The sequence below is a fragment of the Gymnoscopelus braueri genome (genome assembly GCF_963280865.1).
Source record: "Gymnoscopelus braueri genome assembly, chromosome: 19".
Lineage (NCBI taxonomy): Eukaryota > Metazoa > Chordata > Actinopteri > Myctophiformes > Myctophidae > Gymnoscopelus > Gymnoscopelus braueri.
In genome coordinates, this window is record NC_137621.1 from 44,533,634 (window position 1) to 44,548,780 (window position 15,147).

At 43.1% G+C, this 15,147-nt stretch overlaps 1 protein-coding gene across 1 annotated transcript in view; it reads left to right on the top strand.

Annotated features, from left to right (window-relative positions):
• LOC308074358 (actin-histidine N-methyltransferase-like) overlaps nt 1-15,147 on the top strand; it is a 57,529-nt gene that overhangs the window by 27,560 nt on the left and 14,822 nt on the right. The window contains exons 7-10 of the mRNA XM_080413776.1: nt 4,847-4,905; nt 6,291-6,405; nt 9,546-9,620; nt 14,784-14,950. Of these exons, the coding sequence (XP_080269902.1) occupies nt 4,847-4,905; nt 6,291-6,405; nt 9,546-9,620; nt 14,784-14,950 (416 nt within the window). The remainder of the gene's footprint in view (nt 1-4,846; nt 4,906-6,290; nt 6,406-9,545; nt 9,621-14,783; nt 14,951-15,147) is intronic.

A 15,147-nucleotide genomic window follows, 5' to 3' on the forward strand; every position in this document is an offset into this window, starting at 1 on the left:
CTCAAACTTTAAAAATGTCAAGGACCACCATAACCCTTGAGAGTGTACAAATGGAACACCCGTGGTTCTATTCCATTCTCTGTTCTCAGAACCATTCCATTGGTTCTGAGAGTGTACAAATGGAACCAAATGGACCCGGTCCATTTGGTTCCATTTGTACACTCTCAGAGTTACAGACCTGCAAGGGTCCATTTCTCTCTCTACGTCGTCCTCAGACGAGCCCTCCATCGGAGTCTCCAGTCATCTCGGTTCTCCGTACATCTGGCCAGCTCCTTTGTGCTTTCTGCACCAGCATCTTTCCTTAGTGCATCCACGTAGGTAGGTGTGGGACGTCCTCTTGATCGATGCCCGTGTGTTGGTTCCCACAGTACGAGTTTTTTGACCGGGAATTCTCGGTGCCGGTGGCAGTGGCCGGCTAGTCTCATCCTCCTGACTGCCATCTTTTCTGATACACTTGGTAGTGCCCCCGTACAGACGCGTACGTAATGTCCTGGTTGATGTTCGGTACCACACGTAACATTCTGGTGTAGCACCCGTCCGGGGACTTCTGTAGGGCTTGCTTTGGAACCCCCTATTATAGGCATTGTTAAAGGGAACAGTTAAGGAATCGCACGCTAAAATCCTAAAGGACCCCAACCCTGCTCCTGTCTCTGATTCCCAACCTGTAGACCGCGGTCCCACTGGTGGACCGGGAGGATTTTGCAAGTGGGCCAAACACTAAGATTGTATAATAATACAATAATCCTCTTATAATTTGACAAACCTCTGTAGTGCGTGGTGTAGTGGTGAGGCCAAAATTGGTTCTGCCCGTTTCTCCTCAGTGGCTGGAGCAGTTGATTGACCATTACCATGTGCACCTAACAGCGAAGCCCGTTTTCCGATTACACGAAATCTCAGCTGTTTATTAGCGCTTTTGTGTTAGCTGGCTCCCGGGTTGCCAGATCATGTGCGCATATCCCCCCACGGGTATGGTCTAGTATAATGTAACTTTTTCTGTATGTTTTCTTTGATGCTTTTTCCCAAATTTTCTCCCAAATTGAGTCGTTATGCCAATTTTTCCACACAGAACCAGGAGATAACATGCATACAAACTGGCTCAATAGCGCCCCGTGCCAAACAGGACAATGTGGTATTGCAGGTGAAAGTGCTTTTTAAGCCAGAGAGAAGTTAGTTGGAATGAGTATATCTGAGGCTTGATTTAGGCTCAAACCTTTTGAAAAACGTTTGAGGGACATAAGCAATATGATATTAAATATTATTATTATTTTTTAAATTCATGGTGTAGATCCTTTAAATGCCGGTAAGATCAAAATATGGTCGTACATTTCTTAGTGAATCGGGGCCACTGATCCAAGCTATATTATACTATATTCACTTAATATTTTTGTTTGAGAACCACCATAATGCAGTGGTTCCCAAACGTTTTCATGGCAAGGTCTCCCAAATCAACATGCATTTGGGTCGTGGACCCCCATCTCTTATACCAGGGAGATCTGTATGGGAGTTTGCGTGCGGATTTCCAGTGAGGAGATGGAGACCAAGACTATCATAGATACGTAAGCAAATGTCATACTCGATAAAAATGCATCTATGGTAAGTCTCGATCCAAGGCTAGGCTGGTGTGTGTAATAGAGTCCGTTCGTCCATCAGCGATACTGATTCTAACCAACAAACAGGTTAAATGAAGATCGCACAGCACAGAGCTGACCATGGTCGTGAGCGTGCTGAATGCGCATATGTGTTTGTGTGTATGTGTGTGCGCTCACACGCGCGGCTGCAATACATACAATTTCAGTGAAGACTGACTAACCTTCCTGATACCCTGCACTAAAAATTGGTTTCCCTTAGAAAAAGCTACGGGACCGATCGGAACGGGAGATAGACGCCGGTTGAGCCGAGGAGAAGGGTGGAGGAGGAGGAGGAGGAGGAGGAGGGACCCCAAAAAATTGAGTAAAGGGATTTTTGGGTTGAAGACGGATAATAGCCTGTAGTGCAGATTGCCTGACCCCTCTCTCCTCAGCTCCTCTCACCTATCACAGTCTGTGTGTGTGTGTGTGTGTGTGTGTGTGTGTGTGTGTGTGTGTGTGTGTGTGTGTGTGTGTACAAATGTATACACTGCCTGTGTGCGTGTGCGTGCGCCGTTGTGTGTTGTAAGTGTCGCTTAGAGAAGGGGGGGTGTAAAGGGGTCTAGGTTATGGAGTGAGAGAGAGAGAGAGGGTGTTGAGCCCTCTGCTATGTCGACAGCCATTAAAAGATAAGCTAGGGTTAGCCGAGTGCTGGTTAAGGTGAGAGGCGTTTGGGTGCTGATCCTCTGGGCCCCTCGCCTACCAACAAACATGTCGGGGAGGAGAGAGAGAGAGGAGGGTAGGGGGGAGGGGAGGGCACTGATGGACAGTAACGAAAGTATATTTACTCGGTTACTGTACTTAAAAGACCCACTTCATCCATTTTTTAAACTATGTTCATGTAACTGGTCCTCACTAATGTTCATTATAAGATGGCACCATTTCTGGCTACTCAGCCTGTGTCTCAGAGAACACGAGCTCATATTCACTTCTGCCGAAGTTGGCTGAAAAACGTTCAAAATGTCACCACAGAGGATAAAAAATAACACTTCCAGTTCAAACCGTTCAAACGAAGAAGGCGCATGGGCGTGCCCGTGGGGTTAAACCAGAGCTCATTCACATGCACGCGAGCACCCGTTAGAGTTTAAAAAGTGTATTTACTTTATATTTTGGGAATGCGGATTACGGCAGAAAACACTTTGAAGCTCTACATGAGCTGTGTTTTGGCGTTTATGGACATATTTTTGTTACGGTTTTGCTGTTGTTAAATCAGGTCTCTGATTAATTACATTCATCAAGTTTTTTTCTTAATTTTTGGATTCTTCATTCCCCGTTAAGGAATGTTTTACAAACTAAAATTGTCTGTGAGTCACCGACACCACCGGGTAGGTAAAGAAATAAAGGTATTTCTTGGGTGAACTACTCCTTCAAAATCATTCAAAAAGATTGTATTCTTATATTTATTATTATAATTTTTTATAGCCAATTTATTTAGGCCTAAAGTGGTTAAACTGCTTTTGCTGCTGTATTAACTCATTTAGCTGGGGACCTCTTGGAACCCCCTCAAGTGAGAGCCACTGCCATAATGATCAAAGTGAGTGACCGAGTGTTTCTTACACATTACCACAAATTTAGGAACATTCACAACTGGATCTCCATAATGTATATGGGCATATCGGTCGGAATGGCGGTTCCGGACAACCGCCTATCCGACCGACTTGACACCAGGCACCTAACTCCCTCGGGTCCTCGCCAACATGCACGGCGAGTCTGAAGTCTTATCAGTTGGCCGGTTCTCAAGACGCGGAAAGAACAGCCACACTTGCACGCACGCACACACTCCTATGCGCTGAGATTCCGCACCTTTACAGTAGGATTGTGAACGCAGTCCTACTGACTGTTCTGACTTAACTCCCATAGTCTGGGTTTTGTCTCTATTCTGATTCTCTCTCTCTCTCTCTCTCTCTCTCTCTCTCTAAACCTCCACCACCTTTACTCCATCCCTGCTGCTCAACCTCCGTGCCCCCCCATCTCCTCTATTTCTATTCTTTACTTTTTCTCTTCCCCCCCCCCTCATTGGTACCTCCCTCATTTTCCATCTCGTATATACGCGCTAAACTCCCCGTGCTCGCTCCACCCCGCCTCTAACACTCTGCTATGTCTCCATCACCACCGCTCTCTCTCTCTCTCTCTCTCTCTCTCTCTCTCTCTCTCTCTCTCTCTCTCTCTCTCTCTCCTTGCAAACTAAGCTTAGGCCAGTTTGCAAATGAGCCCTTGGAGGTTGGCGGTGGCTTTAAATGGAGATTCCACTGGCATCGACGGACAGACACGCACACACGCGCACACACACACTCACACACTCACACACTCACACACTCACACACTCACACACACTCACACTGGCCATGTCAGGCCCAAATTGATGAGGCAGATTTATGACGGCTGCTGGGCACAACAAATTAAGTTGACAGTGATGTATGGGGGGCTAGCGTCACCCTGATCTCCCCCCAGCCCCCCGAACGCCCCCCCCCCCCCCCCCCCCCCCCTTACCCGTACCCTCCCTGCACCGACGGACGCTCCTGCTCTCTCTCTCTCAGTTGTCACACACACGTTTGTATTACTGTACTTGTGAGGACATCAACGATTTAGGACGGCAATTTTATGAATGCAATTTAAACGTTTGTTTTTGTCATTTTTAACCCTAGCACTAAAGCTGAACATAGCTGATTTACAAGCTCACTTCGGTGCATTGACGCTGGCGCACAACTGAGTACAAATCAGCTATTACTTGTGCGTGTGTCTGTGACCCAAATGCCTAATCCTAATCCTAACCCCAACCTGAGATTCCTCTTACTCAAAAATGATCTTGTGAGGGACAGGAAATTTGTCCTCACACTGTCTATTTCTCAAATTCTACTATGCTTGGTGGGGACATTTGGTCCTCACAAGTATAGTAATACATGTACACACACACACACACACACACACACACACACACACACACACACACACACACACACACACACACACACACTCTCTGACACTAGCCCCTTACTCCCACGCCTTCTTGTTAGGCATATCCCCGTTAGACAGACCGTCCGGCATAATGAAATTCCACATACTGATTTGTGTTTTTTCTTCTCTCTCTATCTCCATGTCCTCTACCTTTCTTTCTTCTCTCACTGTGTCACTTATACTTCTTCTCCATTTCTTCCTCTTTCTCTTTCTCTCTCTCCCTCTCTCTCTCTCCCTCTCTTCCACCTCGCTGTCAATCCCTCCAGACTCATCCCACTGCCAGCAAACTGTCCTTGAAGGACGCCTTCACGTTCGACGACTACAGGTCAGTGTGTGTGTGTGTGTGTGAGTGAGTGTGTGTGTGTGTGTGTGTGTGAGAGAGAGAGAGAGAGAGAGAGAGGCGGGGGTTGCCTGTGTGACAGTGTGTGTTACCTGTGTCTTGGCCTGTTTTGCAAATTGGCCACGTCTTCCTCAGACGCAGTAAAAATCCTCAGTGTTCATTTAACTCTGAGAGGAGGACAAATGGAACCAAATGGACCCGTAAGGGTCCATTTGGTTCCATTTGTGTTAATCAGTCACTGATGACTGATTAACACTTTTCACTCTTCTTTTAACTGTCAACTGTACCGGAACGGTTACGTTTGTCCCCTTGTCAGAGTTACAAATGGATAAATTAACACTGATGCTTTTACTGTGTGCGTGAAATCGCCCTGGAATCTGGAACAAGCCCCCCCCCCCCCCGTCCCTAAAAAAAATGGGACGTTTTTGTTCTCATTGTTATTTCATTAGGAGCCAAATTATCTTTGAGAGAATAATTTATCGCCAGGGCCTCCTTTTATCTCCACACACGTGCGCACACACACACACACACACACACACACACACACACACACACACACACACACACACACACACACCTCCAACCTCCCCCCCCCCCCCATCTGATGCAAGTCTCCGCTCCTGGTGGGCAACGTTGTCATGAGGAACTGGAGAGTGTGTGTGTCTGTGTGTGTGTGTCATCAGTGGTAATTTAATTATTTAAGTGTGCTAAATTGACTCTCGGTCCTGTAAGGCAGAACCTTTTTTTTTACTTGGAGCCCCCACTTCTTAAGTTGCGTTCCTCCCACCACCACAAGATAAAGTATCTTTCTAGTCGCTCACTTTGGTTGCGCTTGGTCAGCGTCGGTAAACGGCAGTCGAACGTCGTTTTCCAACTGGAGCGGAGACGGCGAGGCGACGGAACGCTTAGTTTGCGTCGGCCCGTCCGCCTCTTTCGAACCGCTCGCATGGATTAAAGTTCTCAGTCGCCACGACTTAGTTCCATCATTTGGACTGTGGTTCAAGACCCCCAGCGGGGGTCCCCAAATGATTGTTTTGGGGGGGTCTCCAGATGATTTGTTTTCTCACTCAACAGCAAACAAGCCAACCTACAATATTAAGTGTATTTTGGGTATCTGCAAATTTTAAGGACTTCTAAGACCTTTTTAATGTCTCTAAAATAAAATACTAATAAGACCATTACTGCGTCAAAAGTAATCAACAAACTATACTATTAATCTTTTTTTAACATTGGCTAAATTGTCAAATATTACCAAGCAAGTGCCAAATATTGCTCACAACGCCTCGCGTTGTGAGGTTTTGGTGTCAAATGTAATCCCCCTCCTGTGTGTGTGTGTGTGTGTGTGTGTGTGCGCGTGTGTGTCAACCCAGGTGGGCTGTGTCCTCTGTGATGACCCGACAGAACCAGATCCCAACTGAAGATGGCAGCAGAGTCACCCTGGCCCTCATCCCACTGTGGGACATGTGCAACCACACTAATGGACTGGTGTGTACACACACGTGCACACACATGCACACGCGTGCACGCATGCACACATGCACACACAAATGGACTGGTTAGACACAAACACACACACACACACGTGTTACCACAATGATGGACTGGTTAGTACACACACACACATACAACTAACCGCACTAACGGACGTTAGTCAAGTGATTTCTCAAAATGTTTTATATCAAGGACCCTCAGATTAATCTACAATGTACATTTATTTTACTTATTCAATGTTTGAATTTGACATATATTTTAATTTTACATTAAATGTAATGTAAATTTAATCTACAGTTAATTTAACTCTTGAGAATGTTCAAATGGACCCAAATTAACACTCAATTTGTGTCACTCTCGGAGGTCACTCTCGGAGGTACAAACCTGTACGGGTCCATTTGGTTCCTAACGTATCAATGATTTTGCTGGGGACCCCCTGGAATCCACTCAAGGACCCCCCCCCCCCAAACTAACACCAGTGGGATAGTTTGCATGTGGACACACACACACACACACACACACACACACACACACACGCGCACACGCACACAGTAATTGAAAACAATGCATGATCCAACTAATAGATTTCAGAATATAAGTCTCTTTGGACGGATTCTCCAGAGATAGTGTTTGTTTTTTATGTTTTTATTGCTTTGATTGTGTTCAGTGACTGATTGCAACAGAGCAATATTACGGCTGTTCGTCGTAAAGCGCATTTAGCCACGCAAATGAGATTGGTGTTTGTGGAAAGCCGGCGACTATGAAAGAGTCATTAAGACACCTCAATTGAAATGGTTTTGTTTTGTTACGTAGTCCCTTTGGCGTGACTATAAATGAAAAAGGCCTTTTCAAACCCCTGGATGTATCGTTATTATTTGTATCTTTATTTATTTTTATCTCTACGTGACCGATGGATTATATTGACGCTGTCGGTTGGAAACCTTGTATGTCCAAAACCTTTACTTTTCATAAAATAGGGGGAACAAGAACCTGTGTTCCAATGGATCCAATGTAGTTATTATTTAGTCATAGCTCTATGATACTTTTCATTGGCTCAATATTTATAAAACCCACAGACAGACTTGACCACTTTCACACAAAATGTAATAATTTAGATGGCAATAGTATCCGATCTACAAGCTTGCATATGCGTTGCGTTGCGTTGTGAGCTTGACAGCTATTTTTGATGCTTTTGAGTGACACTGCAGTATGATGAATTAGAAAAGAAAAAGAAAACATAAAAAGTTGAAATATGGAGATATGAGGCTTCTGCCCGACAGCAACACTATTCTGAAGGGTATTGACAAAAGGGTCAAATTCAGTTGTTGAAAAACGTACAAGCTCTCCATGCTATTGGATTGAAAGCTGTTAACAACAATCATTACGGTACCATAACACGTTTAGAGGAGCAGAGTATGGTTTTTGACGTGTGTGTGTCCTTTGTCATTCTCACTTTGATAAGATTTCATTCCTCAAAACCATTATTATTTTCTATATATATTTATTTCGTTACTGAGATATAGGGCCTATTAGTGATGGGTTATTGAAGTCTGATGCCTCTCAGAGCATCGCACAAAACGTATCACACTTCATCAAAATGCTGTTCTGATGTTGGGGTTTCTAACTTCAAGGTCCATTGCGCCATAGGCTAACGGTCCGATTCCTTAACACATTCCATGCCAGAGTTTAATCTCATAATGTACTCACCAGTGCCAGCGTTTTATTGTTGTTTTTTTGTTTTTATCATGTCGCCACAGACCTCGCTAAATAAGTTAAAAGTGCGCGTTCATTTGGTTCTAAACACACAGCGGATCCGTGAGAAACGTCCAGCGAAAACAGTTTCCAAATGCGAGCCGCCATCTTGAAGCTACAGCCGATACACGCTAAACAGTGATCAGCGAGGAGAAAAACAACAAACCGAGAAAATCGAGTTTTAAACAGGATCCCAGACAGGAAGCGGATACGATCGAAAAAAACGGAACCCGAATAATTCCGTTTCCGACCGGAAACGGAAATGGATCAAAAAAATTCGGAAAGTGCACCTTGGGCGATTACAATGGGAATCGGCGGTTCGCGTAGATCTACGCGACTGGCACGCTGCGGCTTTAAATAGGTTCGCGTAGATCTACGCGATTGGCATTCAATGTGTTAAAGGTTCTATGACATTCATTTTCATTTTTTTTTAAAAATGTTTTTTTTGGGGTTTTATGACCTCAATTACACCCAAAAAATCTGAACTTTGAACATTCAGTGGATTTTCTGTGGTCTGGGGTTTTCTGAATAATTAGGCTGAAAAGTAATCTGAGCTTGGCCCTTCGGCAGTGAAGTCACAGCCGAGGCGATGATTGACAGGCGAAATCCCTTCCATGGAGAGTGGAATTTTTTGTTAAAACTTTTTATTCACGTTTGAAGGACCATGACCAAGACTTTTATTGTGTGGTAAAACTGAACGTCATGAAACCTTTAAGACATTCCCTACCAATCACGTAGATCTACGTCAATGCAAATACAATCTACGTTTTTCAAATTTCCGTTTTTCACACAGAACCAGGCGATAACGCGATCCAAAGATTTACTGCTCCATTCACTTCCTGGTTAAAGTATTTTGGAAATATTCTGTATCTCGGCTCCTGTGTTTTACTATTTTTGGCGAGACATGTCATTTTCAACGGCATATAACAAGCGAACAAGAGGTTTGCGATGACATTTAGTTTTTTCTTTCACGGAAGCACAGTGAAACCCTCAGTGATTAGCAACCATCAGGGGATCGGTCATACTGGAGATAAATATTCTGTGACTACTTTAAAAAGTTAGAAGAATCGGGGAAAAAAACTGGCAGAAGCTAAAAAAAAAACGGATGCATAGTACCTGGCATTGAATGTGTTAACGCTTCCTATAGCTAAGAAAATCTACATGATTTTTGCCTTTATTTACATTTTTTATAAACACAAATTCAATCATACATACAGTATTGCATACATATTATTGTAGTTGTAGAGCTATTGTAATTGTATAGCAGCTCTGGCAGTGTGATAATCCGTGTCCCTCAGATCACCACAGGCTAACCTGTCTCACTCTCTTGTGTCCCTCAGATCACCACAGGCTAACCTGTCTCACTCTCTTGTGTCCCTCAGATCACCACAGGCTACAACTTGGAGGACGACCGGTGTGAATGCGTAGCCCTGCAGGACTACAAGGAGAACGATCAGGTGAGGCAAGGGTTAATCGAACTGATCGATTTAATTGATTATGAAAAATGAGGCTGCCTATCTGGGTTGTATTTTGGAGAGTCGCGTAGCCAGACAACTGTTCCACAATCTCCAAATGCTACATAGAGTCTGGAACTACACATACCAAAAGCCTGTTCCGTAATTTCCGTAAACTAAAATATATTTTGAAATATCTTTACATCTTATTTTTGAATTTCCATTTCTGCTAAGCAGCAAAAAATATGAAAATAATGGAAAAAATAGCAACAAAACTAATCAAGAAAGTCAAATCAAGAACAAGATTTTTGGGGCAGGAGCTCCTCGTTTATCAATACGAACGCACTGAGGTGTAATTATGCATTGCACCTCATGGTACTCAAGCACCTCAATGTCTCTAAAGATTTGAACTACAGATCTCTCAAAACAAACTAATCAGTCTCCTACTAGACCTCACTCCCACTCCTCACCTTAACCCCAGCACACTTGGCTCCCCTAGGCTGGGATGGCTCAAGAGGACAGAGTACAGCACGTTGCAATGGGCTCAGTGCCCATGTATCTTGTCAAACTACTTCACTAGAGTGAGAAACGCTCATGGGCACTACAGCAGAGGAGCTCCACTGATCTTGTACCCCCCCCCCACCACCTACCATTCCTACCATCTACCATTCTTTCTACCAAAATTGTGGAACGGCCCTACCCACCATGCCTCCCCCCTCCAAAACATTCCTTTTTTATTATTATTTTAAAAACATTAAACAATATATATTCTCTCTCTCTCTCTCTCTCTCTCTCTCTCTCTCTCTCTCTCTCTCTCTCTCTCTCTCTCTCTCTCTCTCTCTCTCTCTCTCTCTCTCTCTCTCTCTCTCTCTTCCCCCCCCCCCCCCCACACACTGGGCTATTTGAAAATAGCCGATCTACAAGCTCACAACGCGTCGTGATGCGACGCGTTGTGAGCTTGTAGATCTGCTATTTTCAAACATTTTAGTACTTTTACTGTTTGTACTTTAAGTACATTTTGATACCAATACTTTTGTACTTTTACTCAAGTAAATTTACTTGTAACAGAGTACTTCTACATTGCAGTATTGATAATTTTACTTCATAACATTTGAGTTCTTTTTCCACCACTGCTCGGCTTCCTCTCCGTACTTGTCGGGGTTTCCATATCTCTCTGTGCACGTGGCACACAGAGCTCTTATCGGCCCTGCGTTCGTTTTGATATCGCCAGCTGAGCGCTTCACATTGTGGAGGGAGCCACGGAGATGTGGTCAGCCGGGAGAAAAGGAAACAGAAAATGTGTTAGAGAGAGTGGATGTGTGTGTGTGTGTGTGTGTGTGTGTGTGTGTGTGTGACTAATATTTGTAAGGGCCAAACGTCTCCACAAGTGTAGTAGAATGTGAGACATTGCGAGGATCATTTTCCTGGTCCTCGCAAGAAAACTTGTTGTTTCATGGTTGAAAAAATATTTACAGAGATACGTTTACAATTAGAAAACGATTCGGGTTGAGTTTTAAGATCGTATTAGACATTTAGAGGTTAGGTTTATGGGTTAGGTTTAGAGTTAAACACGATTTAAACGTCGCCGAGTCCCAGTCATGCACCGAAAAATTGCCGATCTACAAGCTCACAACACGTCGCATACTTGTTATGTATCACAAAGTGGACGATGGTGTCACTAGTCTGCTGCACTATTATGCCTGTTTTTATACTTTAGTTACGGCTATCTTCAGCTTCAGAGTTGGTGTTAATCCATTCTATCCGGCAACGCATCTGTGTAATTTTAGATTTCTTTGGCTATTCAAAAATAGCAGATCTACAAGCTTGCTATTTTTGAAACATCTTGAAAAGGTGTGCAAATCTTTGAATGTATATATTTTTTAAGTGAACATTTGCTAAATATTTTGTTCCAGGGACCCTCGAGAAGCAAATATTTGAGGTACAAATGTTCGCTTTAAAAAATATATATTCAAAGTTATATTCAAATTTTTAAAAGTATAGTTAAGTCTAAAATAATGGTTATAGCTCAAATCTAAAATAACACAGAAATGACACAAACATAAAAAAAAAAAACTAAACAAAATACTCTGCAAAATTCTGCATCCTGAAACTTTCATGTCCTCACACGTATAGCAATTCAAACACACGCGCGTGTGTGTGCGTGTGCGTGTGTGTGTGTGTGTGAGTGTGTGAGGGGGAGTGTTCTCTGTCCGCCCGCAGCACCTCTCACTCCTTCACTCTCCGTTTCCATGCCCCCCCCCCCCCCGAGCCCCCCTCCTCCCCCTTCCATGTCCTTTCTTTAGAATAGGAATTATTTGATAAGATTCAGAAGGACAGAGAGGTGCAGGCGAGAGAGCGCTTGAAGGGGCTGGGGTGGAGGTGGTTTACGGTGTATATGAGACCAGGAGGGTGGATGGAACATTGGTATAGGGAGAGACCCAACCCCAGCGCTCCCCTCCCCTCCCCGCCCCACCTATGGGTGCATTCCCCCCCCCCCCCTGCCTGCCTGGCCAATGGCATTCTGCATACAACCTTCGAAGCAGTGGCGTAAAGTACATGCACTCATGTACTCTATTTAAAAAAAGAAATATATTATATATATACATGCATTTGAGTAGTTTTACTTTTGTACTGTAAGTATATTCTGATGCCAATACTTAAGTACCTTTACTCATGTATCATTTTAAAGACAGGCCTTTTTTACTTGTAGCAGAGTATTGGTGGTACCGATTCCACCACTGCATCAAAGGTATACTTTTATCACTCCGTCTGTTTGCCTCTCATCCTGGCTCCGTATTTTTCCCTCCTTCTCTCTGTCTCTTCTCGTCATCCTCCGCTATCTGTAAAGAAACGGTAATAATAATGTGTCAGAGAGGGATTACGTGAGCGGCGTGTGGATCCACTGATGTGGGGGATACCCTCTTCCACTCGTCACTTTGTCACTCACAATCAAATGCAAGTCCTCTGTGTGTCCACATTCATATGATGTTTGAGTGCACACTCAGATGCAGTGGTGTAAAGTAATTAAGTACATTTACTCAAGAACTGTACTTTACTGGAGTATTTCCAATGTTCTGTACTTTTACTTCTTTAACGTTAAAAATGTGTTTGTTTCTTTTTCAAAATGTAAAACAAAAAAAGAATGAATGTATTCATTGGAAATGTGTCTGAAATATGGTAAAATATACATTATTTGAACATGCTTGAGCATTTGACCTTTACGGCCTATTATTTCAACAATTGCTGCAAATTGATACAAACCCGTGGATAGCCAGTCATTATGGGCATAAACAGGTTTAATGTTAGATTTAGGTCTGATTCTGATGTACCGTTGCACGTTCAAATCATGTCTATTTTACATAATTTCAGACCATTTTCCAAAGCATACTTTTATTATTAAACTTTTTCACATTTTGGCAATAAATTGCCAATTTCACATTGAGGTGCCCAGACATTTTACGTAACCACTCAAAAAAATTTAAAAGTCTAGATTTGCGAGCAACCTGCTGTCGGGCAGAAACCTCTTATCTCCATATTCTAACCTTTTCTTTTTTTTTGGTAAATTAACGCCCTACTTGATACTGCGTCACACAAAAGTATCAAAAGTAGCAGATCATTTGAGCTTGTAGATCTGCTACTTTTGCTATTTTTATTCTGAAAGTAAGAGTTTTGGACATATGAGGTTTCCACCCGACAGAGACGATGAGTATTGGGAGTAGTGTGAGGTTATATACACATACCAAGACTGAGATCTGACACATCCTTCCATAGCAGATTGATAATGCGGGGCCCCCAAAAACATACAAGATTTTAATACGATTTTTCCCACCCTCAATAAAACGGCCTCTGTGATGCTATCTGATGAGGAATGCTCGATTTACGCATCATCGCTCAACGGCGCCATGCGCTGAAAATGGCAGACGTACAAGTTCACAACACTTCTCGCCACGACACGTTGTGACCTTGTAGATCTGCTATATCCGTATAAATTAGTATAAATTAACCCATTCAATCCAGGAACGCATCTCTGACATTTTAGATTTCTTTGGCTGTTCAAAAATAGCAGATATACAAGCTCATAGTGCCGCGCTATGAGCTTGTAGATCTGCTATTTTTGAAACATTTGTGAAAATATTACAATTTTTCTTTTTTTTAAGCGTACATTTGTAACTCAAATCTTTGCTTCTGGGGGGCCCTAGAACTAAATATTTTACAAATGTTCACTTTAAAAAATATATATTCCAAGATTTGCACACATTTTCACGATTTTCCTAAAATAGAAGATCTACAAGCTCATAGCGTGGCACTCGGTGCCGCACTATGAGCTTGTATATCTGCTATTTTTGAATAGCCAAAGAAATCTTAAAATAACACATTATGATGCTTAAAGACTGTTTGCAATGGAGTGGTTGCAGAAACACAGACCCTTTCAGTTACGGGGTCCATTTGGTTCCATTTGTACACTCTCAGAGTTATATAAACCCTGATGATTTTTCACAGAGTAGATTGGGTGTGCCAGATATTTAAAAAAAAGTTAGTTCACCCACAAAATGACATTTTTTTCTATCAAAATTACTCACCCTATGAAGCCTTGAATTCACAGCTTCCTCTTTACTTCAATTCATGAAATATTGGAATATTGCATCAGGAATGCGACAAACAAAACAAACAAAAACATCTCCATGGTGACGGCGCCAGTAATGGTGACGTGTGTGTGTGTGTTTGTGTTTCTACTTGTCCTTGTGAGGACCAAATGTCCCCACCAGTATAGTAGAATGTGATAAAAAAAAGATTTTTAGAGATAGGTTTACAGTTAGAAAAAGATTCAGGTTAGGTTTAGGATCAGACATTTAGAAGTTGGGTTCAGGGATTAGAGATAGTCATGCCTATTTACGCTATATGGTGCCGTGCGCCAAAAAATTGCCTATTTACAAGCTCACAACGCGTCACAGAGTGAGACGTTGTGGGCTTGTATATCTGCTATTTTTTGGCTTTAAGCTTACGGTTAAAAATGGCAATACAAATAAAAATGGCACTCATAAACTAAATAAAATGTCCTAACATGTATATCTAAAACAAACCTGTGTGTGTGTGTGTGTGTGTGTGTGTGTGTGGGGGTGTGTGTGTGTGTGTGTGTGTGTGTGTGTCGCGGCTCCTCCCTCTCAGATCTACATCTTCTACGGCACACGCTCCAACGCCGAGTTCGTCATCCACAACGGCTTCTTCTTCCAGGACAACGCCCACGACAGGGTGAAGATCAAGCTGGGCGTCAGCAAGAGCGAGCGGCTCTACGCCATGAAGGCCGAGGTGCTGGCGCGCGCCGGCATCGCCGCGTAAGTTAACACAGAATCAGAATCGTCGACTTTAAAGGTAGCTCTCCACCAAACAGACTACAGGTTACTACAGACAGGCAGTCGGATGAAGTTGGGAGATCAGTCGGTTGGAAGGTGTGGGGAAAAAAAGTACTAAAAATCGCCTATGGCTTGATGTCTTTTTCAATAACAAACATTTTGAGCTGTAGTAATATTTA